We start from the raw sequence: 17,094 nt of genomic DNA, 5'->3' as shown, positions 1-17,094 counted from the left end.
GGGGTTTTATTTTTTCTTGTGTTTAAAACATTGTAACTAAAATTATTTTTCAGTTTTGGGGAATTTTGTTATAAAGATTTGAAACTTTGTACTAAGATATGTTTAGAGATCACATATATTACTTGTAGAGTTGTTTTCAGCAGATTCACTTTGGCGAAAGTGATTTTAACAATGTCTTCAAAGTTTTTTTCTTAATTACTTCAAGATGAAGAGTGCTGTTGATATTTAGATACAAGCTTTATTAAAACTGGTAGTAGAATAAAAATGTAGAATTATAAATACAGTACACCCTAAACTTCAGTATCAATACTTTATTTTATGTGAGGGCTGTAGCTATTGGTTTGTTGCACATTCATTAAGAGTAGACTATTTCAATATTAACTGAATGTTAAAATGTCTGGAGGACAGTTATAAGTAAAAAAAGCCAGGACAAGGTCTCCTATCTATTATATGATTACAGGAGATGATTTCTAAAAATGTTTTATTTCACACTGCAATATGAACAGAATTATGCTATTCATTACAAAATAGGAGAGCACAGTTAAGTACGTAAAAATTATTATACATAGGAAAGTAAATATGTAATACATTAACATATGAAAGTCAGATATCTTTCAGCTGTTATTTAAAATACTAAGCAATCTCTGTTATGTAAACTAAGTTCATGTAGGAAGGAGACAATTACACTGCAGATGAAAGTAAGGATGCCCTATGGTAAGTTACTATGGTGGTAGGTCACCATATCTTTACAATTATATCTTAAATATTAAAAAAATAAGAAATAAGTACATAAGTAAAATCAAAAGTATAGTGAGGTTAGTAAAGTTAATTATTAATACATTTAAATTAGAATAGAGCTTTATCATTCATTCAAAACCATCAACTTCCCTTCAACTCTGTCCATGGGGAAAAATGGGTAGCTCTTTCCAACTTGTTCTTATAAGAAAAACATGTAACAATTTTTTCTAAACGTTTTAGAAAAAAGTCTTTTTTTAATTAAATTTTTTTCAAAATTGTTATAGAAAGAATGTACTTGCTCACATCCCTATGGTGGCCACGTTTATATATAGGCAAACAGCTGTTCTTAATCGCTGTGAAAATTACTGATCCTATACTTAAATTATATAGGTAGGAAATAACTTTACTGATAAACTCAGAAATCTTTAATTAAGTTCATACTCTTTCAACTCGTGCTGAGTTTTTATATGTTTTTGACTTAATAGACTTTACTGTTTTTATTTTCTAAATCTCTGCCTACTTTTATACACAGTGCTCTTCAAAATACCCTGAAACAGCTGCTTTCAAGTCATCATCGTCGTGAGGAGCAAAATAAAAGTATTTTACTCTGGCATAACTTCTGTGCACACTAAATTGAGCAAGTGTGTATGGAAGTAACCCTACCTGTGGGGTTAGAGGCAGGCGATAACATAAGATCTGATCAGTGAGCCAAAATACCCTGAAACAGCTGCTTTCAATTCATCATCGTTATGAAAATGTCTACCCCGAAGGTTTTTCTTGAGGTTTCTGAACAGAAAAAGATCAGTGGGGGCCAAGTCCGGACTGTAGGGAGGGTGACAAGTTCTTGAAATCCACACTCTCTCAGTTTGCTTTGCAACGTGTGATGAGTGGACTGGACCATTGTCATGCATAAACAAGACACCTTTGGTTAGCTTCCTCACCGTTTTTCCTTTATTACTGCCCGTAGCTTCTGAAGATACTCAGCGTAGACATTACCAGCGATTTTCTGCTTGTGCTCCATGTATTCAATCAACAAAATTCCCTCACTATCCCAAAAAACTGTGGTCATGATCTTCCCAGCCAATGGCTGGGTCTTGAATTTTTTGGGTGTTGGCGATCTTTTATGTTCCCACTGTGTGGACTCTTGTTTGGTCTCAGAATCCCAGTAATAAACCCATGTTCACCAGTCACCAGACTGTTCAAAAAAATCGATAAAATTCTTTTCACACAGCTGCAAGTTCTTCGCACTCAACTGCGCATGACATTGCTTCTGATGTGGTATGAGGTTTCATGAGACCCACTGGGAACTGACTTTTGTCATGTGTAAATGGTCATGAAGTATTATTATAATGGTTCCTTCAGACATCCCACATTCTGTAACAAATATTGCAACCCTAACACCTTTGTCTTCCGTAACCAATCTGTCCACTTTCAGATGTTGGGTGTGGTTGCTTCCACAGGTCTTCTACTGCGGGAATCATCTTCGATGGATTCTCTGCCACACAACTTTATGACTGATTGATGCTCCAATTTCTGCAAATCCATTGTCACAGCCGAGTTACTAACTTCGAAGAAGTCTGCATCAACATGTGTAAAAGAAATTCAATCACAATTAGGTCATAGCACACACATTATGAACTACATATAGGTATCTAACACTTCTCAATATGTGACACCCCTAGGTAGATAACTTTTTCAGTGCCTTTAATAACAGTTTTAAACTTGCATAACCTGTAAAAAAAATGTCTAATTACCACTATCAATCCTCAATAGATAGTATTTGTAATACGGCTGTAATAGTTTTAGTCCAGAAACATAATTTTCAAATAATATATATATAAGTAAAGGAGGAACTGTTATTGGAGGTAAGATGAAAGAACAAAAAATAAATAAAGTTGCACTATACTATAAGATTTAAATGAATACAATCTCTCAAAAGTCAATGGAAATTCTATAACACAACTCACTTAATAAAGAAAATTACAAATAAATATTAGCAACTTCCAAATATTGTAAAATATTCATATACCTCTATTCTCAACTAAATACATCTGTTTTGCTCTTAAATACTTTTTTCTTTTTAACCTCCAGGACCACTGTTAGGTATGTGTGTTGCTCATAAGTACTTGTAGTCCATAGATCTCACAACTACTCCAGCTGCTGTAGTGAATAGGTTCTGCCTTTGAACTGGACTTGGCATTTATTGATATAAACTTGGTTGGCAATAAGCGAGTTTATGTGTTGTTTTCAAAAGTGATGCTTAACACTTTTGACTACCTTTTCATCTGCATGATCTTATTCTGTTGTCCTGATGGCTTGACTACGATAGATACAGACTTTGGATATTCCTTGATGTATGATCAATGATATCATAGGTCATTGTCTGAATATTTACCCAGGCAATGGCAGAATCAATCATAAAAATATAATACTAGATATTCAAGTGCACATAACTTCCTGAATAACTGCACTCATTTTGGTTGGGTGATTACAGTAAATCATAGATTTATAACTTATTGTTCAAAGAATATTGTTATTACAATAACTGACTTCAGATTTTGTCCTTAGTTCAAGTGGTAATTTTGTTATTTAATTTCCTAAATTGGATTTCCTTTTCATTAATTTCTCTTTTTATTAAAACTAGTTTTTAGAGTGATAGAATTACAATGAATTGTAATACAATTTTTATCATATCCACTTAACCTCTCAAATAAGAATTTAAATATATCTTTGAGTGTAACAGTTTAATCATCAGGTATCTCATTCATAAAATAATAATTTCTTTTTATCATTTGCTTTATTTTTATGATTATCTTCATCATTTATACAGTAAGGCATCAGATCAGGCACATCATCCATTCTGAACAAAATACAGCTAGAAAATTTAAACACTTGAAGACATTATTGAAGTGGAAACAGTTTTTATATAAGAGGAAAATTAATTTATCTATAACGTTGAACATACTGATATCAAGCACACCACTATTACTTAATCATCATTGATTATTAAACAGCTTTAAAATAGAAAAAAGTAAAGCTTTGAGTTTGGTAACAAATCAAACCACAGGATATATATTGTCAAACAGTTAAATAAGTTAAGGATTTGTTAAGACACTAAAATAACTACTCATCATTCAGTACATATGAGTTACATTTTTTGAGACCCATCAAGTAAGGTTTGCTAACTGACAAATCTACTTAATTTAGGATGGTTGCAGTAAAATACTAAGATGACCAAAGGGAAAGTTGTACAATGAAAAAAAAATTCCTGTTTGGAGGGAGATCTGAACACCACACTTGTCTTGTGTTTTGTGCTTGTTGTTTAGGTTAATGAACCTGGAATACCTAAATACTGGTGAATAAGAAACAATAACAATAAAAAACAATATTTGAAAGATTAAATATTGTTTTGTTTCATAACACATGGATGTGTTACACCTGCGGGCTAATGAACAATTAAACAAACCTTAATTCATGAAAAATACTTGCAGTACAGGAAGATTGAACTATGTTCATTACAGTGGGTTCTGGATAATCAGACAACTTTGGGACCATATGGCTGTATTCTGTAATTAATAAAGATGAGGAGACATACAATTGTGGTACATTGCATACTAATTAAAATGATGTAATGTCTTATTACTCAAAATTGTATTTCTAATTCAGTAATAAAATTATTAAATGTGTTTATGACAACATTAATAAAAAACAAAGCTTGATAAACAAAATAGAAGTACTAGTCAAAATAATAACGTGGGGAGCTGATTGATCATGTATGTTATATTTTTATTATTCTTTAGTCTAATCCTGATTAGATTATGGTTGTAAAATCTACTCTTCAGTGTGTCATATCATGCTTAAGATGCTGGATGCTGTACACCACTCTTTCCTTCGTCTTGCCACTTGTGCATTTAGATAAAGCCCAGTCGCAAACATATGTGTTGATTGCAGTGAGGTATCACTTTGGGACAGGCAGGACCAGCTACTAGCATCTTACTTTGCCTGTCTTAAAGGAGAACCAAATCGCCTGGTTCTTAAAGCAGTCCTTGCAAACCCTGATTTCCAATGGTAAATGATCCATGTAATACAGCACCAACTGGTGTCTGTAGCTGGAAATTAAAATGTACCTTCTACATTTTGACCCACCATCTATTATTTTCCCAGCCTATTCCCATACATATCATCTGTGGAGACTTGACCCCATTAATTTTAATTACAACCTCACCATATATAATAAAAAATTAACACCTTCTCTCCTCTTTCAGCAAACATTTTACAGTTTCCTAACAGAAACGAACCCAGATCCAGTAGTATACACAGATGGGTCCAAGCAAAATGATACCATAGGATGCACTTTTGTTGTAAATGACAGAACTGGTCTACCTGGTATTACAAGTGTGAACAATACTGAACTGTAAGCCATCAAAATGGCCTTGAATATCATTAGATCAAAATATCGTCATATCCTTATCTGTGGCAATTTGTATAGTATCTACAAACTTTAAAGGATTTGTATTCCAGACATCCTGTCGTCACCAGCATGCGTAATACAATTGCTGAATTAAACTGTCACAACACAGGTGAATTTCTACTGGATCCCTAGCCATGCGGGAATCCTGGGTAATGAACATGCAAATTCCAGTCCTAAAGATGCATGTAGCCAAACATATTTGAAGATGGTGGCAAGATGACGGGACTGCTACAGCGGATAATAAACTCCAACAAATAACAGACCTGGTGTTACCATAGGACTCTTCATGCAGACAAATCCACTGAGAGGAAGTGATCCTGTCGATTGCAATTAGGACATGCCAAAGCTACTCACAGACACCTTATGTCAGCAGAGAGCACACCACTGTGCATCTCATGCGAATGCAGCTGCATATGCTATGCAGCCTTTAATCGCAAATTTAAATTGCCAAGAGACATACAGCACGTCCTAAAAAATGACAAGAATGTAGTAGACTAGGTATTATTACTACTTCTAAAAAAAAGTAATATACTTAAGATTTAACCCTTCAAAATTTTAATATTATTTTGTTATTCATGTTTATATATTATCTTAATTGTTGCGTTTCTTTTACTGTTTCAAATTTTATTATTATCTAAGTTTTCATTATAGTTTTAACCATATTTTACTAATTTTTTAATACCCTAGAAGAAGCTTTTGTTATTATTTTAACACAGGTGATAACGCAAAAGCATTTTTCACCCCAAAAAAAACAGTAACCATACCTGCAGTTCTGCTAGCAAGCTTCCTTCACTGCCTTACATAAAATATGCCAAAGTGAAATGTTTTTGCATTTTGTGTAGATGCACAGTGACTTTGGATTTGTCTTCAGCTTACTTAAGTTTTTCAGTAATTTTTTTTATTATTTCATCACTGCCAATCTTTATCAAAACATGTATTATTTTGTCAGATTTTGAGAAATCTTCAAAATTTTGTACCTGCTGTTACAAAAAATGGATGCATCATCATATACTAGTTTACTTTGGTAAGTAGATTTAAATTTTTTTTATTATTCACATGTCAAGAACTTGAATTAAACTCTTTACTTATTGGCAAAATCAATTTTATTGTTTTTAAAACTGCATTAAGTTGCACAGCACAGCTGTCAATAAGCAGAAGAACCCTTCTTGATTTTTGCTGTAACTTGTCTCAGCCAATCACAGAGAATTAGATGTATTATCAACACTTTTGTGTTAAAATAATAGTACACGGGTAAATTCTTCATTCTAATACATTTAAAACATTGCAACACTTTTGTTTGTTACAGAGACGCCCATACAGCATAGCATAATAAAAAAAAGGTCCATTCCATCTGCATTATAGATTATTTCATCATTGGGTGAATATGTCAGGATTATTACAGGAAGCTTAAAAACTCACATGATTCAGCACTATTAGCATTAGTGTTTAACTTTTCACCATGAGTTTATTAAATTTTATTTCATTCCTGCATTTACATCTTAACAGCCAACAATTTGTAGCTTTAAAATTTCAGTCTCCTTTTTTTTAAGACTTTTAGTTTTAGCATAGGACCACTGAAATTTACACCTCAACTCGTAGCAATAGCAAATCATTCATTTAAAGCTTCCTCGATGAGCTGGCCCTTCCCAGCCCTTTTTTTTCTTTTTGAGAAGTTCTTTCTCCTTCACATTTTTTAGAACATTTGCTGCAAAGATCTTGTAAAATCCAAACTATTGTGGTTTTTGATGCTCTAAGCAGTTCTGCATTTATGCTGACTAGTGATTAGAGAATAATGTTTTATCCAACAAGACAGTTCTTTTTTTCAAAGTTATGGTCTTTCTGCAGCGTGGTGAAGAATGGGATGATCAAGTTATAAACACCAAATGTTAACAATATTAAAACTTGAAAATAAAAAGACAAACAACAGAAATTAAAAAACATTAGCTGACTAACCAGCTGTATAAAAACAATATAGTGCGATACCTAATGAACAATTGACGAATTAAAACAACATTGTTTACTTCATCATAGCGCTGCATGATGTCATTTAAAGCCACAAATCCATTTGGCCACATCTGTTCTGTAGTTGAACTCACCTGCATTGAAAGAATTACCTACTGTACGAACACATACAAATCACCTTTTAGCGAGTCACCATAGGGTTATTCTACTTTTCCTATTTTTATTCATCAACTATCTCTTCTTAAGCTTCTACGTTCTGTCGAGTATAAGATCCAGTTTTGTCTTCCTATATGAATGGCAGCAGGTCACTGTAGGCTTATTCCTTTACACCCGATCTGCTAGGAGTGAGTCCTGATTGATTTCACTCTTATGAGTGGCTTGGAGTCACTGTAGGTTTATTCCTCTAAGTCTGTTGGGTAAGAAGTGAGTAATTTTATTCACCATAGGCTTATTCTTTTACGATTATTTTTGTTCTTCCATAACCTTTTATTCATATTCACCTCTAATGCTTGTATGAATTGTGGGCCTGAATCCTGTTTCTGTTGCCTCATACATGCGACAATGGACCACTGTAGGCATATTCCTCACACCCGAATGCAGTGCATAAATCCGGTTTCAGTTGACCGTTACAACTAGCTGGGGGTTTTCATAAATTAATTTGCCCTGTTTAGTGCTCTACTGCACTTCTTTAATTTACTACAAGGATCAAAATTTACTGGAAAAATAAATGCAGGCTCCAAATTCTCTTGAAAATATTTTTTTAAATGTTTATATATACATTTCATAACAAATATGGTAAACCTTGTAGTTTTTAAAAATATAAAAAACCTTTTATATAGCTGTATTTATTTTTATCATTATAACGTAGAAAGATACAATGTATTTCAGTAAGAAAGACAAAGCATTTGAAATAATAGGTGAAAAAATAGGTCAAGATAGGTTAAGAATTGATCTGAGACCAGTTAAAGTTCTACCGCTACACTAACTGCCCAACCAGTTAATAGATTTAATGAACAGTTATTTTTTGTCCAAAAGTACAATGAAACATACTAATAATATACTGAAAATTTATGTTATAGTTTATTGTATATATATATACAATAACCAATAAAAAAACATTCCCTACATGTATAAAGAGTTGAAGCTAACGTTGAACAATAAATATAATGTTCCACTTTTTTTTTTAATTATGTGAAAATATTTTATGTAATGTGTATTTCCTAATACCATTAATATTTATACTGATATTGCACTACAGCAGTTCATGTCCTTTTGGTGTAAAATGAATACATCGTCATAACTGACATTTTTGTGGCAACATGTCAAACATATATAATGAAATGTTATAATTTGTCAACAAACAGCTAAGAAATATATCATAGGCCATTGAAAATAAATGTAAACTAGAAATGAAATAAAAATAATCTATGATTAAAGCAAAAAGGAGTGATGTATTTGTTAGTAAAAAATGTACATCATTTCAAACAATAACATGGCTACTGATGTTTTTAACTGCTACATGCATTTTATAAAACAGGCTGAAATTTTACATAGCAACACAAATTTAACATCCATTTGTAAATTATATATTTGCATTATGAATGGTAAATTCATAAGATAAAAGTTACTCTCTAATTAACAAAAAGACATAGTTAATTAAAAATAAATGAAAACTTACATATTTGGAGTGCAATCGCTATGTCCAAAGGCAAAATATTTCTTTATGATACTCATGACTTGTGCAAACTTATCCAATTCATAAATTCCTTCCTTTTTAATATCACCGAAAAAATTTATGCATGTTTAATTATTAACAGACCTATCTAAGACAACTAAAATAATATTGAATTAGCACAGAATTATGCAGTTGAAGAAATAAGTTTTCATTAATAAGTATACAGTTTGAAAATATTATATTAATTACAATATCATTTAGTAAAAATAGCATATGAAATTATAGTAATGAATATATGTGATTACTTTTCTACAACACGTTTCTAATATGTGGGCAATATCAGCTGTCAATAAATGAGGGGACACATCCTTTCAGAAACCTGCATTATTTTAATTTTTTAAAGGCTTATTATTTCATGAAAAACAAGAAATAGAATGTTCATGTTTATAAAGTAAACTTCTCAAAATATTAAGAAGGCTTGCATAGAAAAAACTGTAAACGAAATACAATATTAAAACATGTAAACAATAATCTTTGAAAAATGTAATGTGTTCACTACATTGCATGTAGGAATGTAAATGGATCCACAGTAATGAAAAATTTTGAAAGCTAAGAACAAAAATCCTTTTTGATAGGATACTAGTCATAAAATAAAATAAAAAATTAATTAAATATATGAAATTGTTAGTGAGAGGTCATATTGTATACCAGGTAAAAATGAAAAGTAATAGAAAATTAAGATAAAAGTCTTAAATGACCAAGAGATTAATTTTTTTTTCAATTTCATTCAAAACACTACCACGTATGTGTACCATTGTAAACCTATAATGCAGTCCAATTTAATTACATAATTAAATGGAATGTGATGGAGAGTTATTAAAGGAACATCTTGGAGCAGATAACTTCATACTCTTCTCAGCACTGTGGAAGACCCAGCGATGATCTCTAGCGTTTTGGGTACCATACGGTATGCAGCCACAATGTTTATCACTACATCTGTTTGGAGCGAAGTTATTTTATCGACATTCTTTTTCTTCCAAAGGCATTGGCCCAAGCGGGAACAACATAAAATGTGATAGACAAGCCCACCACCAGTATTAAACATCGTCTAGAGGCATGAGGACCTCTATGACTACGCATGAGCTTGCTGAGATTATGAATGACTGTCCCAGCACGTGTAGAGATCTGCTGAAGATGGAAATTGTAGTTTCGACTCTTCTCCAACCACACTTGACTCATCCCAACATGGGATACTGGTCCCACCAATGTTAACTTACATTTTGTGCACTCCCATTCTCCCAACAAATGCAATGAGAGAGGATTTATTGGACGCTAAATGAAGGCCTCTTGCCTGAAGCCAGCAGCTTATTCTGTGAACCACATTATTAGCAACCTCCTCAACTTCTGCTTCCGTATAACCAGCCACCAGACGGGCTAAATAATCGGCATATGCAACGAGTTTGACATCCCAGTCAGACTCGACATTTAAATGCCTGTTGAAGGTGAGGTCCCACAGGAGTGGGTCGAACTCTGCGGAACCCCTCCATACACATCGAATCTCACCTTGCCGTCTTCTGTAGGGATCTTAAGTCAACTGTCATATAGCTACCTATATTGTACCAAGAAGGTATCCACTTATGTTTCTATCCCTTAACACATCATTGATTGTCGTCTATTGGAGGCTACCAAAAGCATTCCTGACGTCTAGGAGGATCACTAACGGGATCCTCCGGCGACCCCAGGTGCCACCAACCTGATCTTTCGCCCATCCAATTACGTGGTTCAAGGCGTCGATTGTGGGCTTCCCCTTAACAAACCCATATTGATTAGCCCCAACCATCTCCTCCACCTCGCACCAGAGCCTGTCAGTGACAAGTCTCTCCAACAGCTTACCTAGAGTACTGAAGAGACACATCGGACGGTATGTGTTGCCGCTCCTCATCGTCTTGCCCTTTTCTGGCACCAGGACCAACCGTGCTTCCTTTCAACAGGAAGGAAAGCGACAACCATCCAAAGCTGAATTGAAGCCGTTCAATAAAACTTAAGGATGTCTCGACACCATTAATTTGACGAAAGAAGTTTCCTTCTTGCCGTAATTGACGCCGCTCTCCTCGAAGCAATCTCATCGGACCACCAGTGGACTCCTCTCCTTGCTGGCCCATCCAGTCGTCCGCCTCGACTATACTCATCGCACATCTCAGTGAGCCCTTCAGACGTAATTGTTTGGGTAGGGTCCAACCGATCAGCCACCCTATCCACAATGCGTCAGTCCTTAATCCAATGGACAATCCTGTCTGAGGACGCGGTAACGTCAACAACCAAACCTCGCTCCCCTACCAACGAAGGTGGGCGAGGACCCACTGTTGTGCGTCACGAGACTGATTGCGTTAAATATAGCAGTTAGTATATAACTTCGCGCAGTAGATTTCATGCCACCCAGCTCACGGTATTCGGAGTTAAAATCTCCAGTCAGGACCATTGGTTTTCTGGAATTACGTATGCATTCCTAATCGATGAATCTTGAAACTTCTCGTTCCCAGAATTCAGGGAGATGTAACCGGTAACGAGGTTGAAATCCGCAAGTTCGACTGCCACAAAATCATTACACCTAGTGGTGCGTGATGTCGCAAAACGACCTGACACATTGAGAACTGTCACATCCCCATCTATGCCTGCTATCTACGGTAGCGCAGTTACCCTCCTCAGATTGGGTTCAGCCACCGTCAGGAAGTCCACCAAATGAGGTCATGCGCTATAGTACACCTGTTGGTGTTAATCTGCACGATTTTCATTTGCTAATCGGCTTGCAATCTCCACTCCCCATCCGATGACCGACTGTACCCCAAGCAACACATCTGGAGGGCGCAGAGCAGTTCGCTCTTTGGTGGCTCTGACCACCACAGTTATAACATTTGTTAGTTCTGTCAGGACCTTTACACTGGGAGGCAATATGGCCACCTTCCCAGCATCGGAAGCAGTAGGTATCAGGCTTACGTACTTCAACTTGGCAGGGCTGCCAGCCCATAAGATACGGCGGCCAGCAGTCAACTTGCCCACTTATGCAGTCGACATTATAACTGTCGCATTCTGGGTCCTACCAAAGGCAAGTCTTAGTGAGGTAACCTTCGCAGTGGAGTCGCTACCCAGCGTCTTATTCGCCGCCAGTAGTACATCTTCTTTACTCACCTCAGCGTCCAGATCTTTGACGTGTACAATCGCTTTCCTGGTTGATGGACCTTTGTCTATGAACTTGACATCAGGTGTCTGCGCAGCAATCCTTTCCTTAAGATTTGCGGTAGCCTTGTGTCTTTCAACCGGCCGGACTTCAATATCTTCGCCCTGGGCTTGGCGTATGGAGAGAAAACTCTTAGCCATATCGTCCCCAACTGAAGTTTTAACGTTGCGTAATAAGTCTACATAAGTCGTTTCTTCCTGTCGTACAACAACAGTGGAAGATCTAGGCTGCTCGCGTCCAGTAGGTTTATCAGTATCAGTATCAGTAGGTTTAGGTACAGCGTACAATCGAGCTGCCGTCGCCGGGCCCAGAATTCTAATGTCTTCTTGACAACACTCCCTACTTTCCTTTTAGATGTAGAGAAGACCAGCGAGCGATTCACCACAGCATAAATCTTATTGATTCCCAGGAGTAGGCTGCCCACGATCTCATCCCTTTCACCGTCCTCAACCAAGTCAAAAGTATCATAATTGCTTCTATAATTTCTTAGCCAAGTATCTTAACGGCACCCACATTCCGAATGACAGAACTAGGGGCAAGGTTATTCTGTTCACCGATTCAGTAATGACCCTCTTGGCTGTAGGATGAATTTTACACAGTTTCTGGATTCCCTTGATCTCCTCCATTAATGTTTCGATCTCCGATTCAACCTCCTCACCCGAGTCACTACTGGACACTCTTCGTCGTTTTTTAGGCTTCTTCTCGAGCCCCTTATCTGCCTTTCCAATATTAGACACATCCGCAATACTCTCTCTCTTTTTTTTCCTGTTTAGCCTCCGGTAACTACCGTTTAGATAATACTTCAGAGGATGATATGTATGAGTGTAAATGAAGTGTAGTCTTGTACATTCTCAGTTCGACTATTCCTGAGATGTGTGGTTAATTGAAACCCAACCACCAAAGAACACCGGTATCCATGATCTAGTATTCAAATCCGTGTAAAAATAACTGGCTTTACTAGGACTTGAACTCTGGAACTCTCGACTTCCAAATCAGCTGATTTGGGAAGACGCGTTCACCACTAGACCAACCGGTGGGTTACATCCGCAATACTGGTGGACGGCGTAATGACGGGTAATCTAGCCGTTTTCTTGGATCTTCTAAAGAAAGCCTCAAATTCTATTTCCTCAGGAATTTCAGCCATTCTAGGAAGGAGAGCTTACCGGATAACAATAGAGTGCCAAATTCCTATTAATTTCACACCCGTTTAGTTTTTTTTTTTTGAGGTGAGGTGGAGGTCTGTGGTAGGGAGGAGATAAAATGTATTCCTCCAAATCCGGGGTCGGATTTGGGTAGGGGAGTGAGAAGGGGTAAAAGTTGGGGTCAGTTGTGGATTGCGTAGATCCGGGAGGGATTGTGATAGAAAGTATGGTTAAGGAGCTATAAGCGAAAGACGTTTACTGGACAAGTTAGTAACACTGCAATGATTACAAAAAATTCAGCTACTCACCAGCTCAGGAGAATTTTCTAAGTCCTTGTTTACAAGGAAAGTGGTGACTTAATCTTCCTATAATAACTTGCCAACTGACGTAGAAGAAAAATTCACCAAGTAATAGGTTATGTAGAACCGACTTCTTTGTATTACTTATGGGAATACATAGTCCTGTCGAAAAAATAAAAAAAGCTGAATAAGTCCTTGTCCAAAATTCAGAGGCACGTTCACAATTCTCTAATCAACAATGTAAAACCGACAAACTAAATAAATACACCAAAAAATCGGAACTAAAAGCAGAAAATCGCAGAGCGGAACAACAGTAGGTCTACGCCCAATGAATACTCCAACTCGACTTTTTCCAACTAGCTTACGACAATAATGTTCTCATATTCCTTGTACTTATTCTCATTTCTTTGTCTTTTCTATGACACTCCTTCTGCTGTTTTCCCTGGAGATTCAAATGAGAAGTTATTTTACCTCTGGAATATTTACAAATAGAAGATATCACCAATGTACCTGAATAGGAAAAATAATACAGTGGTGTTCCGTTACTTTCTGTATCCTAATATCGTTGACTTCCTATAAAATTTCTCTCGCCTTTGGGGGCGATTTCTCACCAACCCGGCAATAGAGTGCCCCAAACCCCTACTGCTCATCCGCCCTCTGAAAAGGCCGTTGGCACTTGTACGAGTGGAGCTCCTTATTCTCGTAGTTGTTCAGTCCCTTCATCCGTTAGCCGATTGTTTATGCCAACCAATTTTAATATATACATTCGTTACCTCCTCTCTAACGCGGGGAAGTGAAATTCAATTTTTTCTCTTCATGAAATCTACTACGTAAAACCTAATTGGCATTTCTAGGCAACCTAATTGTACTTTTAGAGAGGAATCAACTAATAGCGTGAAATCTATTAATAAATTAATGCGATAAGTGTAGTAGCTCACCGTTCAGCCGAGCTGGTAGTCAACTTAAGCAAATATAAGGGCAATAATCATGAAAAAAAAACAGCCACAATTTGGCAATGTCGCGTTTAAATAAATGAAATGGGGATCGATGTTAGGTGTTATTGCATCCTTTTCACGTGTCCGCTGTACTTTCGATCTGTTATGGATTAAAAGTGATATCAAATATCGATATGGACAGTTGCTGTGAACGTGTTATCGGTCATTGCGTGTATTGTTGGCTCAATGTGTTATGATTACTACGTTATCGTTTGCTGTCAATATATTTTTTTTGATGCAGCTAATTTTATTTGAAATAAAAATTATTGATGGTACGTATTCTGTTAATTTACTAATTTTTAAAGAAAATATATTGTAACAAATATCCTGACAGGTTGGATAAAATAGATTTGATTTAGTTCTTGCCAAACATAACCTCAACAATGTATAGGAATAGCAACCCTATTTGTTGTTGATTATCGAATTAAAAAATTTACTGCGAACTTTTTTCAACTTAAAGTTGCATCCAAAATTTATTGGTATATTTTGTATTGATCACTGGTTTTATGTTTAACAAAATGATTGATAGGAGACAAAATATGTTCATTTAAACTAAAAAGTTCAAACAATTTTTAAATTAATATTTTTGCAGCTTATAGTTCGTTTGATCAATTTAATATTACAATAAAAAACTATATTTTAATAAATCCGTAGTGGCTTGATATTTGTAAAATTAGGATAATACTTTTGTGTTCAAAATAAAGCTACTCAGCCTTTGTTAGCTCTAAAATGCCCATTTATATTTTCTTAACTGCCATAATTAGTTACTTGACAAGCAGTTGTCTTTTGTGGTAGTAATAAATAAAAAATATTTATCTTATAATTAAAATTTATTTATATTAAAATAACAATACTGCATTGCTATCACGTAAAATACTGAAGTATTTTTAGTAACTCTTCACATCTTTTCTGAAGGCTTTACTTCCATCATAAATTCTTTTTCTGGCTTTGATTTTTTTTAAATATTTTTGACAAAAGAGGGGAATGTAACATTTTAATTTTTTGTTTATATTGTTCTTTAATTTTCTCTTTCTGTTATATTTGATATATTTTTCATTTTGGGAGTTGCTTTTTTCATATGTGGGCCAAATTTTATTTTTATTAAGTAATGGTTTATGCATATTTTTTCTAGACTTTAAAATTCATTATTTCTTTGTAATTTTTTTGAGAGATGCTGATTGGTTTATTTGAAGTTTACATCTAGGGATTTCCATGTTTTTTGGCTTTCAGGATATCTTTTAAAGTGTGTGGACATTAATTTTTCTTGATTATTATATTCACAGAGTTTATTATTCTTTTTTTATTTTAATTGGCTCTTCTGTGAGCCTGATTTTTTTTAACAATTAGACATTTTTTTCTTTTTACTTAGCTATATTTGAAATCTCGTAGAAGAATTTTTATGTTATTTTGAAGAATTTTAGGTGCTTTTATGTCGAAGATATACCAAAAATATTTGACTTTTTCTGGGTTTCTTCTGCTATCCTCATTTATTGGATCATGGGCGTTGATTAAAGGGTATTCTATTTCCAGATTTTATTCTTATAAAGGAAAATCTGTTAGATGAGATTTGAAACTTATAGAATTTAGAAATTTTTTGTTTATGATAAATTTAGTTTCAAGCAGTGGGATGTTCTGTATCCCACTGCTTGAAACTGAATTCTGCATCTTTGAAATTCAAATGTTTTCATTTGGATATCTTGTTATCTGGATTACTAATTGTTGATTTTAAACAAATCTAAATCTGTTGATTTCATTTAGTTTACCACCCTTTAAAAGAAATTTTACATTAGTTATTCCAAAAAAAAATTTGTGCATGTTTAAATTTTGAAGCTTTCCAAGATGTTCAGACTCCTTAAAAGCATTTGGTTAGGCTTTCCAGAATCTATGCCCATTTTCACTATTTTAATGGTGGTGGGTTTTCCAAAAAGTTACCACTTGTATAGTTTTTATTTCTGAATGGCTTGACCATCGTGCATAGAAAATTATAGAGAATTTTAGATTTGGTAGAATAAATTCCATTAAATATAACACTGGAATTGTTAGTTTTAGAATATTACATTTGTTCATTCTTTTTTTGAAAAATGGCTTCCCAGGACATCATGAGAATACAAGCATTCAAATTTCCTCTAATCAAAAATTTTGTGCTAAATATTTTTTTATATGATCAGTTTTTCCCTTAAATCCTATTACCTTCCTATACCTTATATAGCTTATAATATGAAACCATACTAGTATATTTTGCTTCTTTAGTATGGCTTTTTTTTAATTTTTATATTTTCAGTTCTGTTTGTTGTTTATAGGATTTTATAATGGAGAATATATTGAAGAATATAAAAAAAGAGAAAGAAGATCAGTGTCCTGAGGAGGAGGTATTTTTTAAAAAGCTATACATTTTTTGTTAGTGTTTATTATTTATTATAAATATTACTATAACATTAGTATCACCGGTTAAGTGTAACATCAATACATTGGTTCTCTACGTACAGCACATGTACTACTGACAGACTATCAGATTGGGAACATAATTTCATCTATTTGCATAAGGGATACAAATACTTTCCTACACAGTTTCAAGTG

At 34.6% G+C, this 17,094-nt stretch overlaps 1 protein-coding gene across 1 annotated transcript in view; it reads left to right on the top strand.

Annotated features, from left to right (window-relative positions):
• The first annotated feature begins 14,529 nt into the window (after positions 1-14,529).
• LOC142317484 (uncharacterized) overlaps positions 14,530-17,094 on the top strand; it is a 41,382-nt gene continuing 38,817 nt past the window's right edge. The window contains exons 1-2 of the mRNA XM_075354052.1: positions 14,530-14,789; positions 16,818-16,886. Coding sequence (XP_075210167.1) covers positions 14,787-14,789; positions 16,818-16,886 — 72 coding nt within the window. The 5' untranslated portion in view covers positions 14,530-14,786. The remainder of the gene's footprint in view (positions 14,790-16,817; positions 16,887-17,094) is intronic.

Source organism: Lycorma delicatula, chromosome 1 (genome assembly GCF_047948215.1).
Source record: "Lycorma delicatula isolate Av1 chromosome 1, ASM4794821v1, whole genome shotgun sequence".
Taxonomy (NCBI): domain Eukaryota; kingdom Metazoa; phylum Arthropoda; class Insecta; order Hemiptera; family Fulgoridae; genus Lycorma; species Lycorma delicatula.
The sequence above is the reverse complement of the archived record's forward strand: the minus strand, read 5'-3'. Positions and strand labels throughout refer to the sequence as shown.